At 56.2% G+C, this 14,793-nt stretch overlaps 1 protein-coding gene across 2 annotated transcripts in view; it reads left to right on the forward strand.

Moving 5' to 3' along the window:
- ZNF185 (zinc finger protein 185 with LIM domain) overlaps window positions 1-14,793 on the forward strand; it is a 58,220-nt gene that overhangs the window by 22,900 nt on the left and 20,527 nt on the right. For both annotated transcript variants that reach the window (XM_079910681.1, XM_079910682.1), the window contains exons 12-17: window positions 1,072-1,158; window positions 4,218-4,322; window positions 5,165-5,254; window positions 7,306-7,401; window positions 8,132-8,221; window positions 12,833-13,030. In XM_079910681.1, the coding sequence (XP_079766807.1) occupies window positions 1,072-1,158; window positions 4,218-4,322; window positions 5,165-5,254; window positions 7,306-7,401; window positions 8,132-8,221; window positions 12,833-13,030 (666 nt within the window). The remainder of the gene's footprint in view (window positions 1-1,071; window positions 1,159-4,217; window positions 4,323-5,164; window positions 5,255-7,305; window positions 7,402-8,131; window positions 8,222-12,832; window positions 13,031-14,793) is intronic.

Raw genomic sequence — 14,793 nt, forward strand, 5'->3', positions numbered from 1 at the left:
CTCCTCCTCTTGGGACCCCGGAGTGTCCTTTCTAACGTGCCAGGCTGATCATCTCAAGACCCACCCCGAATCCCCACTTCAAGCCCATCTTGTGGCTTCCCTTCGCCGCACTCAATCTGGTCTCTGCTTTTAAGTCCCCCGCCAGCCTCCACCTCCTACCCGTATATGCCCACAGTTGGCCTGGGCTGGCCTACTCCTCCGTGGAGCTTTTCGGGTGCACAGCCCATGCCACTCAGCCCTCATCTTGCCCCCTGCTGGGCTGGGGCTTCACCAAGGCAGACCTGGGGCTCACCCCCATCTGTAGCCCAGTGGCCAGGTACAACCAAAGGAAAGAGTGAGTGTCTGCGATGTGGACCTGGGTAGGTGTGGTTTGGAGTGAGGGGGAACCCCGGAAAGCCAGGGAGTTCTAGATTCTCTCCAGCCCTAGCCATCACCACGGCCCGATCCTGCTGGGCGTCAGGAGCTGCAGTGGGGGCCCAAAAACACTGGAACTGGACGGCTGTGTGCAGTCACCCTCGGACCAGCCTCTGAGTGCAGGAACCCTCAAAGGGACCCTCTGAGGGCTGAGAGTGTCTGATCCTCCCTGGTCTCGAGCTCACCGGCACCTTCTCTCTGACCTTCATCCCCCGAGTCTCCCACATGCCCCTTCCACTGGCTCTCGCTCCAAATTCGGTCTGTAGGTTTCCTGGGCATTTTGTTCATCACCCGTTCCCGTCAGCCCCTGAACTCACAAATAGCCACTTTGGATGCTGCAGTGCGGCCACGGGCAGGGCACACCTCTGCAACCGCTCAGCAGCACGGTCTGAAGGGGGCTGGGGTCGAGGATGGGAGACTGGTGAGGGGGTCCTCCAATGCCTTTCCTCTGGGGCCTGGAGGTCAGTGGCTCGAGCTCAGCCCAAAGAGGAGACAAGAGAGAAAAAACAAGGGGGAGGGGGGAAGGCAATGGGTCTGGGTGTCCCACTGCGCTAGCCAGGAGGCTCCTCAGAGAGGACACCCTTGGATCCCCAGCACAGATGGAGAAGCGGAGGCCTTTCTTACCACCGACTCTCTGACGCTCTCCTTTGGTCACAGCGCAAGAGGTGAGGAGACTGTCCGCCTGCAGATCACAACACCCGGGGCGGGACTCCGCCTGGTGGCCCCAGACCTGGAAGAAATGAGGTACAGGGGCCCTGCTGCTGCCTGGGCTCCTTACACACGATTCTAGAGTTGGGGGCAGCAGGGTCAGGGTGCAAGCGATGAGGCCTGGGGGCTGGTTGGTGAGAGACATGAGCCACCTGGGTTCTCTGCCCCCATCCCATTTCACTCCACAAGTCCTGGGGAGCGAGCACTTGGTCCATGGGAGACCAGACCCGGCCCCGGGGACCCGCTGAAGTTGCTGACTGTCTGCCTGTTGCGGGGAGCAGATGCGGACACAAGTGAGATGCTGAGCGTGTGCCAGGAGCCCCTGGAAGTGATGGTTCACCCTCTGGGCCCTGTGGATGGGAGCAGCCAGCCGTACTGGGTGGGGATGTGGGCTTTGCAGAGCCCCGTGAAGCCACTGAAGCAGCTGTGGCGGGGGGAGGCACCAGGAACAGGGCAGGGTCACTAGGTCAGCCTTGACAGTTCAAGGGACAGGGGAGGGGGTCGGGGGGGCACAACCAGCAGGGAGCACGGCAGGCCCAGCCCCTGCCCCAAGATAGGGGGCAGACAGTCAGGTAACATGCAGGCAGGGTTCGGGGGGCTGGGAGCTGGGTCCCAGGGAAGCTTGGGTGGGGGCAAAGGGAGATGCGAGCAGGGAGGGGCCGCTTGTTCCCGGAGGGGCTCTGACTCCTGATCATTTAGCTACTCACCCAGCTCACAGCAGTGAAGCCAACAGACTGGGACCCCACCTCGTGAAGCCAGCGTCTGGGGAGGGAGGCCAGAGCATAAGCCCAGGCTAATCCTTGGGGCGGTGGGAGCTCCGATCTCTGGGGCCGTTGACTGTCTTCACTGGCCCCTCCCTCTCTACACCCTCGCCACAGTCGGGCACTGAGTCCTGTCCATTCTATTTTAGAGATATTTCTGTCCCTAGTGCCTTTCCCCTGGGGCCAGGCCTCCTTCATCACTCGCTCCATCCCAGAATCTCCTTCATATTTCTACCTGGGTGCCATTTCTAAAGGGCAGCAGTAGTCCTATGCCAGTCCCTGGGGAAAAACCCTGCAATGCCCCCTCCCCTTTAGGCTCCGCAGCCTGAACTCTCTACCTTGCCCGGCGGGGCTCATCCACCCGCTCCCCAGGTTCCCCTCGTACACCCTTCCTCCCTGGGCCCTCCCCACCAGCCTCCCCCAGCGCCATTCGTCTGCGCAGGCTGTAGGATGCCCTTTCCCATCTGCACTTTTCAGTCTCACCTCCTTTGCTTGTGTTTCTTTCTGAGGCAGCGCCTGTGAGGGGCTTTCCGCGCTGAGCTCACACAGCGCTGTGTTCATCCCTCCACCAGAGAGTGTTCCACACGGAGTCACAGCTGTCCACTCACAGATGGCTCTGCCCCAAGGACTCCAAGCTCCCGGAGAGCTCAAGGCCTGGCTGGCCCAGAACAGGACTGCAGGAGCATTTATTGCTGGAATGATTGAGAATCACCCAGTGTGACAACGTCTTTAATAAGGCAACACTGGAAGCTGCTTCACTGGTTTCCCTAAGGTGACCAGTCCCTGAGAAACAGGGGCAAAGTGACCCTGAGAGATGCAGCAGGAAGCCAGGCTGTCTCTCAGGAAGGTCTGTGCTGTGTGCCCCATAAGGCCTCCACAACCCATAAGGCCTCTGGCATTTTGTCTGGGAGTGACAAAGCTATAACAGCCCTTGGAGATCCTCTGGAGCACCCCTCCCCCACTTTCCAACAGGAAAGTCATGTTGGAGAAAAGGAAGAAAGAGGGAAAGCTAGAATTCACTAAGCCCTGCCCTGTCCCAAACAGCCTAACACGTGTCCCCATGCAGGATGTAGATGCAATCACTATGCCCATTTTACAGATGAGGAAACTGAGACCATGAATGCTTAAGTAACTTCCTCAAAGCCACACGGCCAAGAGTAGGCAGATCCATGACTCCCACCCCACTGCCTGACTCCCTCCCTGCGCTTTTTGCTCCATAAGTCACTACAGTAGTGGGAGCTAAGGGGAGGGGGCAGGAAGGGGTGCTATAAATACTTAGTACTTTCAAATGACTATATGATGAGTTTATTTGTAGGCATCCAAATGCAAATTACCAGGAGGCTTTTGAGGGTTTCTGGTGGAGCTTTGGCAGAGAGATCAGGGCTCGGGAGATTTCCATGTTCTGTGCAGAGGGATGAGAGCAGAAATAATGGGGTTCAACGTCGATATTTACATGGGGTACAACGTCAAGGGACTCGAGGAGAGAGGAGCCGGCAAACTGAGCACAGATAGTATCGTGGAGGTGGCAGCTGCCTGGTCATTCCCCTGAGGGCAGCTGGTGAGGGTGGTCAGTTCTGGCCATGTTGAGGGTGAGGTGCCTGAGGGCCAGTCCCGGAAGCAGTGAGGGTACGGGTCAGAGCACAGAGGAGAGGTGGGAACAGGCAGACGTCATTGGCTGAAGAATGACAGTTGACGCCATGGGAGCAGAGGAGGTGACCAAGGTAGGTGGCAGAGCATGCAGATGGAGAGGGACGCCAGGAACACCATTTAAGCCAGTGACACAGAGTCATGATGGACGGATGGGGGACAGAAGGCGGGAGTGGCCCACTGGGTCAGTGGTCCTGAATGGTGAGAATGATGGGAGTGTCTCTGTTGGGTTTGACACCATGAGGCTCCCTGATGACCTCAGAGAGAATAGAGGGAGGTTGAATCAGGAGTTAGGATCAGTCTTGCACCATAGAAGATTATAGTCTGGAACTCTGAAGTCAGACTGCTTGGGTTCAAATCTCAGCTTTTCCCCTTGTTACTTGCGGAACTCGGGGCAAGTCACTCCAGGCTCTCTGTGCCTCAGTTTGCTCATCTGGAAAGTGGGCATGGATAAGAACAGTGACCATGTTGTGGGGTTGATGCGGAGAGCTAATGCATTCAGAGTCATGAGAGTAGGGTCTGACCCTCAGTCAACAGCAGCTGTTGGTAGATTTTGATAATTAGCCAATCCTACAATGTCAGGCTTTGCGCTCTTTGGAGAAAGCTGGCATTTGGGGATGAGGTAACTGCCCCCACCTAAGTATGGTTGGCTGATGGGTAGTTAACTTATGTTTCTTTCCACCATAGGTCTTCCCCAGGCTCCAAGGACAACGAAGCCCCCAACCCCAGAGAGCCCAAGAGAGACTTGACTGGTGAAAGGGCCTTCAAGGGCCTTGGTGCAGACTCTGAAAGGTAACTCAGTGCAGGGACACGGAGCCCATGTGGCCCCCCCATCCAAGGCCAGTGGATGGAGCTGGGACCAGGACTGTCCCATTCTTCACTGTGTCCCCAGTGTCGGGGGCAGTGCAGGTCCTCAATGAATATCTGCTGAAAGAATGAATGAAGGAATGCATGAGGCCTGGAGAAGGGCAGGCCCCTGCCAAGATTCCTCAGGGAGCCAGCTGCAGAGGAGGACAAAACTCTAGGCCAGCAAGGCCGCCAAGCTGGAGGTTTCAGGAAGTCAGTGACCAAAGGATTCGTGGACGCCAGCAGAGCATCTAACAGGGCCTTCCAGGGTGGCCTGTAGGCGAAGGGAGACGCGGAGGGGGTGCAGGGATAGGAGGCAGAATGATAGCAGGGGATGCTGAGTCCAGAGGGGCTGCTTGTGCGCCAGCCACCCCACAGCCATCCCACTGACCTGTCCTTCAAGCCAGACCAGGGGAGCCTGGGGATGGTGACCAGTCGCTCAGTTGGGCACTTCCTGAACAGGAAGTAATGGCTAAGAGCCCACAGCCTTGTCTGCCGGCCACTGTCTTCTTAGTGCGCAGCCCTGGGCCCTGTGGAGCCCCAGCACTGGAATGAGGGAAGGGGACCCAGGATTGTTCGGGGAGCCTGTCTCAGCCCTGGGCTCTGTTTCTTGGCTCCACTTTTGCTCCCAGCCCATCAAGTTCGGAAAAAAGGCAGAAATATTGCTGATATCAGCTTGGCTTCAGTTGGAGCGGTGCAGGGTGGCCGCTGAAGGCGCCCACTCTCAGGACATATGAGTTACATCCAATGGAAACCCAATCAGCCAGCAAATGTTTCTCTCCCCATAGCAGATCAAGTGATGGCAACGTGGGATCCGGAGCCACGGGCTCCACACCTGAAGGCTTGGCTGGAGCAGACATCAGCTCTGGGAGAGGAGGGTGAGCTACCTGGGGGAGGCCCGTGGCCCCAAGTTGTTGATTCTCTCCTGTTCCTGGTCAAGTCGCCACAGCTGCTTGGGCTGCTGGGGGCGGGGCACTGGTCATTTCCCATAGTCCCGTCTACTGCTTCTCCCATCTCCGGCACTCCCGCCGCCAGCACCTCCTTTGTCCCCAGACTTTCCACTTCTGAGATTTACCTCTGCTTCAGTCTCGCTCCTTCTCCTACCCTCTTCCACTGGCTCTCAAGCTCCTCCCAGGTAGGCACGAGGGCGGGCCTGGGCGGGCAGGATGCACATGTGGGGAAGGAGGGAATGATGGATGAATCGCTGCCTTCCTGCTTCTTGGCTGAGCTGTGAGGGCAAGCTGGAAGGCGGTCCATCATCCCTTCCAGAAGCCCCAGAGCCTCCTCCACCTTCCTCCTCTGGCCAGCTCTGCTCTCAAGTTCAGTGAGCGGAAAAGCAGTGGCCCCAGTGAGACAAAGTAGGAGGCAAGCATGTCTAGCTGGGCTCTGACTTCTTGGACCTGGGTAGAGTCAGGGGCCATTTTCTCAGGTGATATGCGGAGTGGCAAGGTCCCACTTGTCCCCAAGTGGTTCCAAACCAAGCATGACTTATCCCTGGGGACAAAGGTTAGGTGTACAGATGTTGGCACAGATAGTTCAGCTGCAAGCTGTGCTACAGCCCTTATGGTTCAGAACAGATGGCCAGGGAGGAATGGTCAAGCCGGTGTCTACAGAGAGCCACCAAGGCACGCTGCCAGCCGGCACCCCTGCCCTACAGCAGTCTGGCCGAGGAGAGAATCTCCGCTTTCCCAACTGGCCCTCTCAGCTGCCCCTGCTCGCCCAAGCCCACCGGGAGCCCCTTGCCCTGACTAACTTTACTAGTTTGCAACTGATGCCTGGACCCCCAAGGCCCGACTTCCAAATCGGTAGCACAAGCCAACACGGGAAGAGGATGACAGGCCCCAGCGTCTGCCCACTGTGCCTCGGCTGGTGCCCGGAAACGCCACGGGGCCGGGGCCTCGGTTCTCTGAGCTCCCGCTAGTGGGGAGGACTGTGGAAGAGCCCAACACCCGCGGCCTGCATCACGGTGCCGGCCAGCACGGTCCTGCAGGTCGACTCCATTCTCCGGTCCAACGTGACTGGGCCAGAACATCCTTCTTGCCTCTACCCCCTCGCAAAAATGAAGTCTTTGCTTTCTGCATTGTTTCCTTAAAATGAAGCCAAAGCTCATATTAACTTGCAAAATTATCTTAATATCTTCTAGACTTTTATGACTTTTAACAGTCTTTTACATTGTCTCTTCTGTAGACAATGATTTTCAAGAGACTTGCTTTTATGGTCTTTGCAAAAAAAAGGTTGTTTGTCATGAAAAAAAATACCCACTCTCCTTTTCCATTCATTTTTATGAGTTTCCTTAATAATTGAACTCAGTGATTATGGTTGCAAGTGCAACTGGTGTAAGTGGGTGTGGAAACAAACACGAGGAACTCTTAGTACGCATGCTATTCAAGTGGAGGGTGCAGGCTCGCACAGGTAAGTGCTCGGCATGCTGTGAGTCACAGAGAGACATGGAGCTCAGCCGATACCTGGGAAGGCTGCGTAACACAGCACCCACCGAATCTGTGTCAAGCTGACGGGCACAGACGGACTGCAAAGGGTTGCTGCTTCTACAAATGGCCACAGGGCCGAGTGATAATCTTCTCAGAAAATGTGTGAGGCAGACACAGTTGTCTCCCCATTTCACTGATGATCCAACTGAGGCCCAGAGAGGTCACTTGATGTGCCCAAGGTCACATAGCCAGAAGCTTAATAAAGCTGTGATTTGAATCAGAGTAATGTGCCCCCCCAGGGAGTGTGCACTTCACCACGAGGCCACGCTGTCCTGGTGTCAGTCAGCTGTAGGATGTGAGTGAGTACCGTACTCCAAGCAACCACTTGAGGACCTCCTTAGTGCCCAGCATCTGTTGGGAACAGAAGCCACCCTCTCGGGGGGTGTAGACATAAGGACGCAAAGTCCTGAACCAAGACCGGGCTTGGCCTCCTTCCACAGGCTGTGCTCACCTGCTGTCTTTACCCCTCTGCTGGATGACCAGGAGGTGCCCAGTGCCAACTCGCAGCCTCATAAGCCTGGACCAGCAGCCACCAGGTAAGGGTGGGGCAACTGCTCAATGACCAATCCCATTGCCAGACGGCCTTAGGCTTCATCCTCACGTCCAGCACCCCAGGGTCCCCCTTGAACCTCTCAGCTCCATGGCATCTTCACATCAGGTGATCACTGCAGGACAGAGAAGGCTGGGCGGCGAACCCACCCACCAGGGGCAGTGGAGGAGTGGGTACAGGTGATAAGTCAGGGGACCCAGACAACTCAGCACCTACCCAGAGGGACCCAAGCTGAGGAGGCAGAGAAGAGGGCATTGAGAAGTGTAGCTTGGGAAGAGACCCTGCTAGGAGAAGTCGGTGGGAAGAATCCCACGGACAGCCAGCCGGCAGCAGAGGGCCCAGCCCCAGGGAGCATGTGGAGGTGGCTGGGGAGGTGCAAAGGTGCAATGGGAGGAGGTTGTGCATTCCCGGGCTGCAGGCTTCTGCCCTATTTCCTCTACCAATCCACCAGTGGGAAGTGGCCATTTTGCTGTGGGTGTGTGCAACATTTAGTAAGGAACGATCGTTCTAGATTCCCACAGAGCCCCGGGAGGTGTAGGTCATGCAAGGACACTGGAACCGCAAACTAGGAGGACACTTCCCCAGGAATTCCAAGCTGGTCACGGCCAGATGTAGGTCCTCCTTTCCTGTGAGAATGCAGCTGGGAAGGGGAAGACCTGGGCTCCAAGTCTCCTTTGGTCTGAGGCTTCAGAAGGTCTGTGTGCTTCCTCCTTCAGCTCTGGTGCCACTTCTCCCTCTGCTGTCCTGGCTGGCAGGAAGAGCAACAGCCCGGCACACCTGGAGGACATGGAGACAGACCCAAAGGGGTAAGGCATCAGCTAACAGTGCTGAGCTCGTGCGGTGGAGAGAGGCGGCTCAAGTGTACATTAGCCTTTGGCTGGGAAGGTGAGGCCAGTGAGGCCCAAGGAACGTGGCGAGGGCTGAAGCCCCAGCTGGAAACCTCTGGCCTCTGCCAGGAAGTCCTCCATAGTCAGGAAGTCAACCACTCTGTCAGTCAGCAACTACTTGGAAGGCACCTGCTCTGTGCTGGAGACGAGTACACAGACAAATCGGACAGGGCTAATGGGGGCAAAACCTGGTCCAGACTGGAACAGGGGAAGGGGGCCCCAGGACAGCCTCATGGGAGAGGTGACTTTTGAGCTGAATCTTGACAGGTGAATAGGAGTTCTCCAAGCAAAGGGTACGGGATGTACAAAGGACTCCAAATAACCTGGTGTTTACTGGGCACTGTAAGTAGCTAAGCGTGGAACATGAGGTTTCTCAAGGTAGGCAGGGGCTATGCCAAAGCATAAAGTAGCCTACCCGGTGAGGGGGACCATAGATGGAACCGTGCCCTGGTAAAAGCCATGAGAGGGAGATTGGATCTTCTTTCAAGTTTTAAGCCAGAGAGGAACACAGTCTGATTTAGGTGTTTAAGAAGTGAGTGAATGTTTGCAATTTCACACCTCATTACAGCTACGTTTTTACATTTGTCACCCCTACATAAACCGTGATGCTGGGGGTGGGGTGGGTAATGGATCTCTAAGGTATGAGGCCCTATTATGTGACTTTTTTGTTTCAAACTGCCCTGACAATTAACAGAGTGAAAACAAAAACTGACACCTATAGTGCACTCTGCCAGGTGCTTTACTCTTGCCAGCAACCCTGTGAAATTGATAAGATGGGGAAACTGAGGCATAGAAATGTTAACTGACTTGTCAAGGGATTCCAAATGGCAGAGCTGAGTCGCAACTGAAGAGGTTCTAAGAAAAACCCCAGGAAAAACTTTGAAAAGCTAGTTTATGAACTCTGTTCTTTGGAGCCTATTCTCAAGACCCAGAACCAGTAACTGTCAGATGGTTAATGTGTACAGCATGCCATCTGCACAATCGCGTGTAACATTCCCCAAACTTGGGGAAGGATCTGGCTTCTTATTACGCAGTTTGACAGTGGAGGAAACGGTGGGCTCCTATGAAGAGCAAAGGTAGGAATAGAGCTCAGATCTGGCTAACTGTAGAGCCCAGGCTTAGAACTAATTTTCTCTGATTAAAAGTTCACAAAATCAAAACAAACTTTCTTGATCAGTGTTTCACAACTCTGGCTGCACTTGATAATCACCGGAGAAGTGGTTTGTTTTTTTTTTAAGTATCCTGTGACCCACACGGAGAGATTTAGATTCAATTGTTCTAGGGTAGTGGTTCTGCAACAGGGGCATCTCCCCCACCTCCAACCCCCCAGGAGTCACTTGGCAATGTCTGAAGACACTGTTGATTGCCACAACTGGGAAGAGGGTACTACTGGCAAATAGTGGATGGAGACCAGGGATGCTGCCCAGCGTCCTACAGTGCAGAGGACAGCTCCCACCACAGTTATCGAGTCCAAAATGTCAATAATGGTGAGGCTGACAAACTCTGTCCTAGAGCTGTCACGATGTCATGGGAGGCCAGGAGATTCTGAAATGGGAAGAAAAAAAGGTGGACAGAGTCCCCACCTGCTCTGCATGGAACTGCGCAGGCGGCACAGAACGTGTGCGCTTGCGCACGAGCGCCTGCACGAACTTGTACGCCTGAGCACGCGCGCCGGCACGCACGTGTGCGCCTGCGCACGCGCGCCAGCACGCAATGTGAGCGCCTGCGCACGAGCGCCGGCACGCACCGCACGCGCGCCAGCACGCAATGTGATTGTCCACGCGCGCCGGCACACACTGTACGCCTGTGCACGCGCACCGGCACAGAAGTGTGCGCCTGCGCACGCGCGCCGTCACAGAACGTGTGCGTCTGTGCGTGCGTCCCCGACTCGCGCATGCCTGCACGCTTTTGGGTCTAGACCAGCGTGAGATCGTCCTGTGTGCGCCTGCGCGTGCGTGCCCCGGGAGGGTGCGCGTTTGCGTTCAGCGAGTGTGCGCCTGCGCTCGCCGCCATTTCCTGCAGCCGCGAGCTTGGTCCGGTGTGCGTCGGGAAACGGGACCGTCAACACAGCGAAATGGCTACCATGGGCGTGAGCGGCCTCGGCGGCGCTTCTCCCGCGGTCGTGCCCGCGCCTGCCGCTAGATGGCGCGCGAGGATCACAATTGGGCCGGGCCGCCCGTCTCGGGCACCCTGGGCTCTCCCTGCCCTTCCCCCGATGGCCTGGAGGACGTGGGTGGTTCCACCGGCCCTGGGGCTGAAGCAGTCCCCCCCCGCCCCCGACCACGTGTGCACCCTCGCCGCAGTGCCGGCAGAGGCGGGAGAGAGGAAGGGAGCTCGGTGCCCGGAAGGAGCCCAGGGGGCTGTTTGGCGGGGTGCCCTGGTGTCGGTGGTCTCTGGGCGCTGGCCTTCAGAGCTGGCCGGGGCCAGGAGCTGTGGACACGCGGGGAGGGCGGCTCGACCCTCCAACCACGAGGGACCTCGGGCGGAGATGCTGCTCTGGGCGCTGGGGCTCCGTGGGGAAGGGGCTTGTTCCTAAGAGGTGGGGGAAGGAGGGGAATGGGGTGGGCAGGGACCTCCTGCAGAGCAGTGGAGCTGTCCCAAAGTTGAGGAAGTCTACCCTAGTCTAACTTGGTTTGCTTCATCACGGTACAGGTACAGGAAGAGGTGGTATAGTATAGTGAGCACGGACTCCTGTGCCTGGGCTCAAACCTAAGCTCTGTCAGTTACTTGCTACGTGGTTTTGGGTGTCGTGCTCATCTATGTGCTTCAGTTTCCTTACTTGTAGAATAGCGGCCGTAATGGATCCTACCACGCAGGGTTGTTGTGAGGGTTAAATGCGTTTGCATGTAGGACATTTCCTGGCACAAAGTACTATATAAATGTTGGATTCTCCTTTTATAAGACGTTACAGCCAAATAAAGCAGTCCCAGAGGACTGTCTCTTTCCGCCAGAACTATTTAAAGACACTCAGAAAGCTGGCCTCTGGTCCCCTTTACCAGCCGTATTGGCCTGACTTCATTTAATAAGATAGATTAGCTCACCTTCTTCCCACTAAATTTGTGTTATTAGACTTTACATCTAAAGCATCTGCTGTTTTCCTCTGTGTTGCAAGTCTGGGATTTTCAGGTTTCTATTCTCTCTGCATCAGGAACAGGTGAACTTTAACCACATTTGTTTACCGCGGACAACTGTCAACCATTGGAGGAGTGTGATGGAGGTAGCACAAGAGTCGAAGGGGCTGTGTTCTTCCACGTAGAGAGTGTGATTGTGTCCAGAATTGTCAGTGGCTGTGTTAGGTTTCTGGATCTTTGGTCTGGTCACAGCCACAAGTATTACCTTCCCTATCTCTAATTGACTTCCAGGCAATTCATTAGGGGCCTGGAAGACCTCTGGGTTGCTACACTGCTCAGCAAGACTTCCTGTGACTGTTCTACTAAGATTTCCTTGTTATGGGTTAGGTGGGTTATACCGCCTAGAATTGTAGTGAGTCTGCTCTGAGGCCTAGGGTGAAGGAGCCTTATTCATCCACTTGTCCATGTGTCGCAGTGGACATCCAAATTGCTCTTTGCTGAGAATCTTGGCTTTATTCACAGACTTGGTGAGGATAACTTCTGTTACCGTAATTCTGTAGGGGATATGGGTTGATACAGGACTCCGATTAAGTCCATGGTAAAGCTAGCTCAGGGCTTCCAGAATTGGGAAGCAAACTCTTAAGGCCTTCTTGGTTTGCCTTTAGCTCCAGCCTGTATGTCCCAGGCAGGGTGGGGTGGGTGTGTCCGGGCACTCTGGGGTAAGGGGCTGGCACTATCTGAGGAGAGCGTACCCTCCGAAAGGTGTGAGCTCCACTCCCCTTGTTATTCCAGCTTGAAGGCAGCGAGCCTGCCTGCCTACTAGGGGATTCACTTCCATGAATAGAGCCCCGGGGCTGGAGGTGGCTGGTGGTGTGATCTTGTGCTAAGATGCTGTTAGGAGGGTTGAGTTCGGGCTGGGCCAGGATCGAGGTGATGGTGAACTAGATCCTCATCATGTTCTCGATAATCTCACTGAGTCTTGGCCCCGGCCAGTGGGCATATGACATCTTGGGTGCTTGAGGCCACCAGGCAGCAGCGCCGTCCCACGGGACGTGGAGAAGGCGGCAGCACTGAGAACAAGGCCCTCCAAAGCACCTCAGGGTGGGGATGGTGATGGCAGGGATGTGCAGGGGTAGCTGTGATGTGAGGCCAGGAAGGAAGGAAGAGCTCCCAAAGAGCTTGATGCCAAGGACAGCAGGGAAGGCGCTCCCCGCTTGCTGGACTGAGGGCGTGACAAATGCATCTGGGCTCAGGCTTCGTGTAATACACGTGGGGACAGCCGTTGTTGGTGGGAGGGGAGCAGCGGCGCTGGGGTCCCCCTGAGGAAGACACGAGCTCTCCCCGAGGTGGGGGCCATGCCGGGCTCCTGTCTGCCCCACCTCCTGGGAGAGGAGCCTGCTATGGCCACGGGAGGGGATATCGGTGTGTAGTCGGTAACCAAAGGCTTATTCTCCCTCAGTACCTCGGCTGATTTTGAGGAGGAGAATGTGGTCACCCAGGTGGGAGACGCCTGGCAGGGGAGGCCTGGAGCCCAGCAAGATGACCGGGGAGACCCAGCTGCACCCACCCATAAGCCGGCAGACCCCAGCAGCCCCGAGCAGCAGAACAGCCCCAGGAATCCTGACCAGCACCTGGAAGTGGACAACCAGGCCAGCAGGTAAGGGCCACTCTGTGCTGGACTCCTAGCTGCCTGAACCTGACTTTTGTCAGGGCCCGTAGGCCAGAGCAAACCCTAACACGCCAGGCATGCCAGCTACCTTCTGCAGGTGTGGTGGGCTAGGAGCCCATGGGAGGCTGACAGCACCAAATCTGTTACACCAAACCTGCCGGAGAGAAGGCGCCCAGAGAACCTGCTATCTGGTAGCCACAAGGAGCGTGAAGACCTGGCTTGGCAGAAGGATACGGGGTGCTTTGCCGTTCGTGGGGCTGGAGGATTTCTAAGCTGTGCCTTGTATGGTACCATTTCAGTGTTCTCTTAGCTCTACGGAGATCTTTGCCCAAAGTGGTCATGAGTTTGGGAATAACCCAGAGACGATATACAAGTACTTCGTATGAACCAGTTGTAGGTAGCGGCCATACACACACTGAACGCGATGGCCAGGCCCCCAAGCACGCCCTCAGGAAGCAGACAAATACCACAGCAGTAACACCACGGAAGGAACCATTAGTATTTGCTGCGTGCTGAGAACGTGCAGGCCTCCTTCTCATGCCTTATGTGTCCTCACTCATTTAGTTCTCACACCAACCCTATGAGAGAGGTGCTGTTACTATATCTGTTCTATGGTTGGGAGGCTGAGGCGGAGGGACGTTGAATAGCTGGCCAGTAGCCACCCAGCCAGGCAGTGGCCTAACAGGGATTAGAACCCCGGCAGTCAGCCCAGAGCCTGTATTGCTAATCACTGTGCTATATCCGCTGCCTCTCCATTTTTTTTTCTTTTTATTTTATTTTTTTGCGGTACGCGGGCCTCTCACTGTTGTGGCCTCTCCCGTTGCGGAGCACAGGCTCCGGACGCGCAGGCTCAGCGGCCATGGCTCACGGGCCCAGCCGCTCCGCGGCACGTGGGATCCTCCCAGACTGGGGCACGAACCCGCGTCCCCTGCATCGGCAGGCGGACTCTCAACCACTGCGCCACCAGGGAAGCCCATCCGCTGCCCCTCCAGTTTTGATAAGCCGGCTTCTCCTTGTGCTTCAGGCCTCCTTGCCCCCTCAGCTCTTCTGTCCCCTCGACCATCATGCTGTGTATGGGTCAGAGGATGCCAGACACTTGCTATAGCTGTTCAGTCAGAAGTGGATGCTGTTTCCTTCCCCTTGTACTCAGTCGTCTTCTGACTGTCTGGTCCTGTACTTTATCCCCCGTCTGTCTCTCCACGTTCCCATTGGGCCTCCCCTCCCAGCCCGTCCACCTCCTTCAGTCTGCATGGTGCATTCCTGTGTCCTAGAGTGACATAGGACTAGGCACAGGGTGACTGGGCACATTGAGGCAGGGTACCTCACCCAGCCTGGGGTGACAGGGCAGGTACTCTGGGAATGGCTTCCCCGAGGAGAAAGTAGTGTCACGTGCAAAGGTACGAGAGCGATCAGGTCCGCGTGACGTGGTCTGGGAAGATGAGGCTGGGAAGCTGGGCAGGTGCTGTCATGATTGTTCTCTACCCTCCCTCAGCCTTGTGCTCTCCAGAAACTTCACTGGAGGTTGGGGGCAGGGAGCTCATTCCAGGAAGGGGCTGCCCCACCCACTGAGGAGGTGAGCGAGGCTGTGTCTGTCAAGCCCTTGCTAGCCCCATAGCTCTGCTGTAACCAAGTGAGTCATGGGCCAAGGCCCTTGGCTGCAGGGATAGTTCTGGGCACACACTGGAAGGCTGGGGTTTTGCCACCAACTTACAATGTAACCTGGGTCACATAGCCTGGGTTTTCTCATCTAT

Source organism: Stenella coeruleoalba (genome assembly GCF_951394435.1).
Source record: "Stenella coeruleoalba genome assembly, chromosome: X".
In the NCBI taxonomy this organism is placed as follows: domain Eukaryota; kingdom Metazoa; phylum Chordata; class Mammalia; order Artiodactyla; family Delphinidae; genus Stenella; species Stenella coeruleoalba.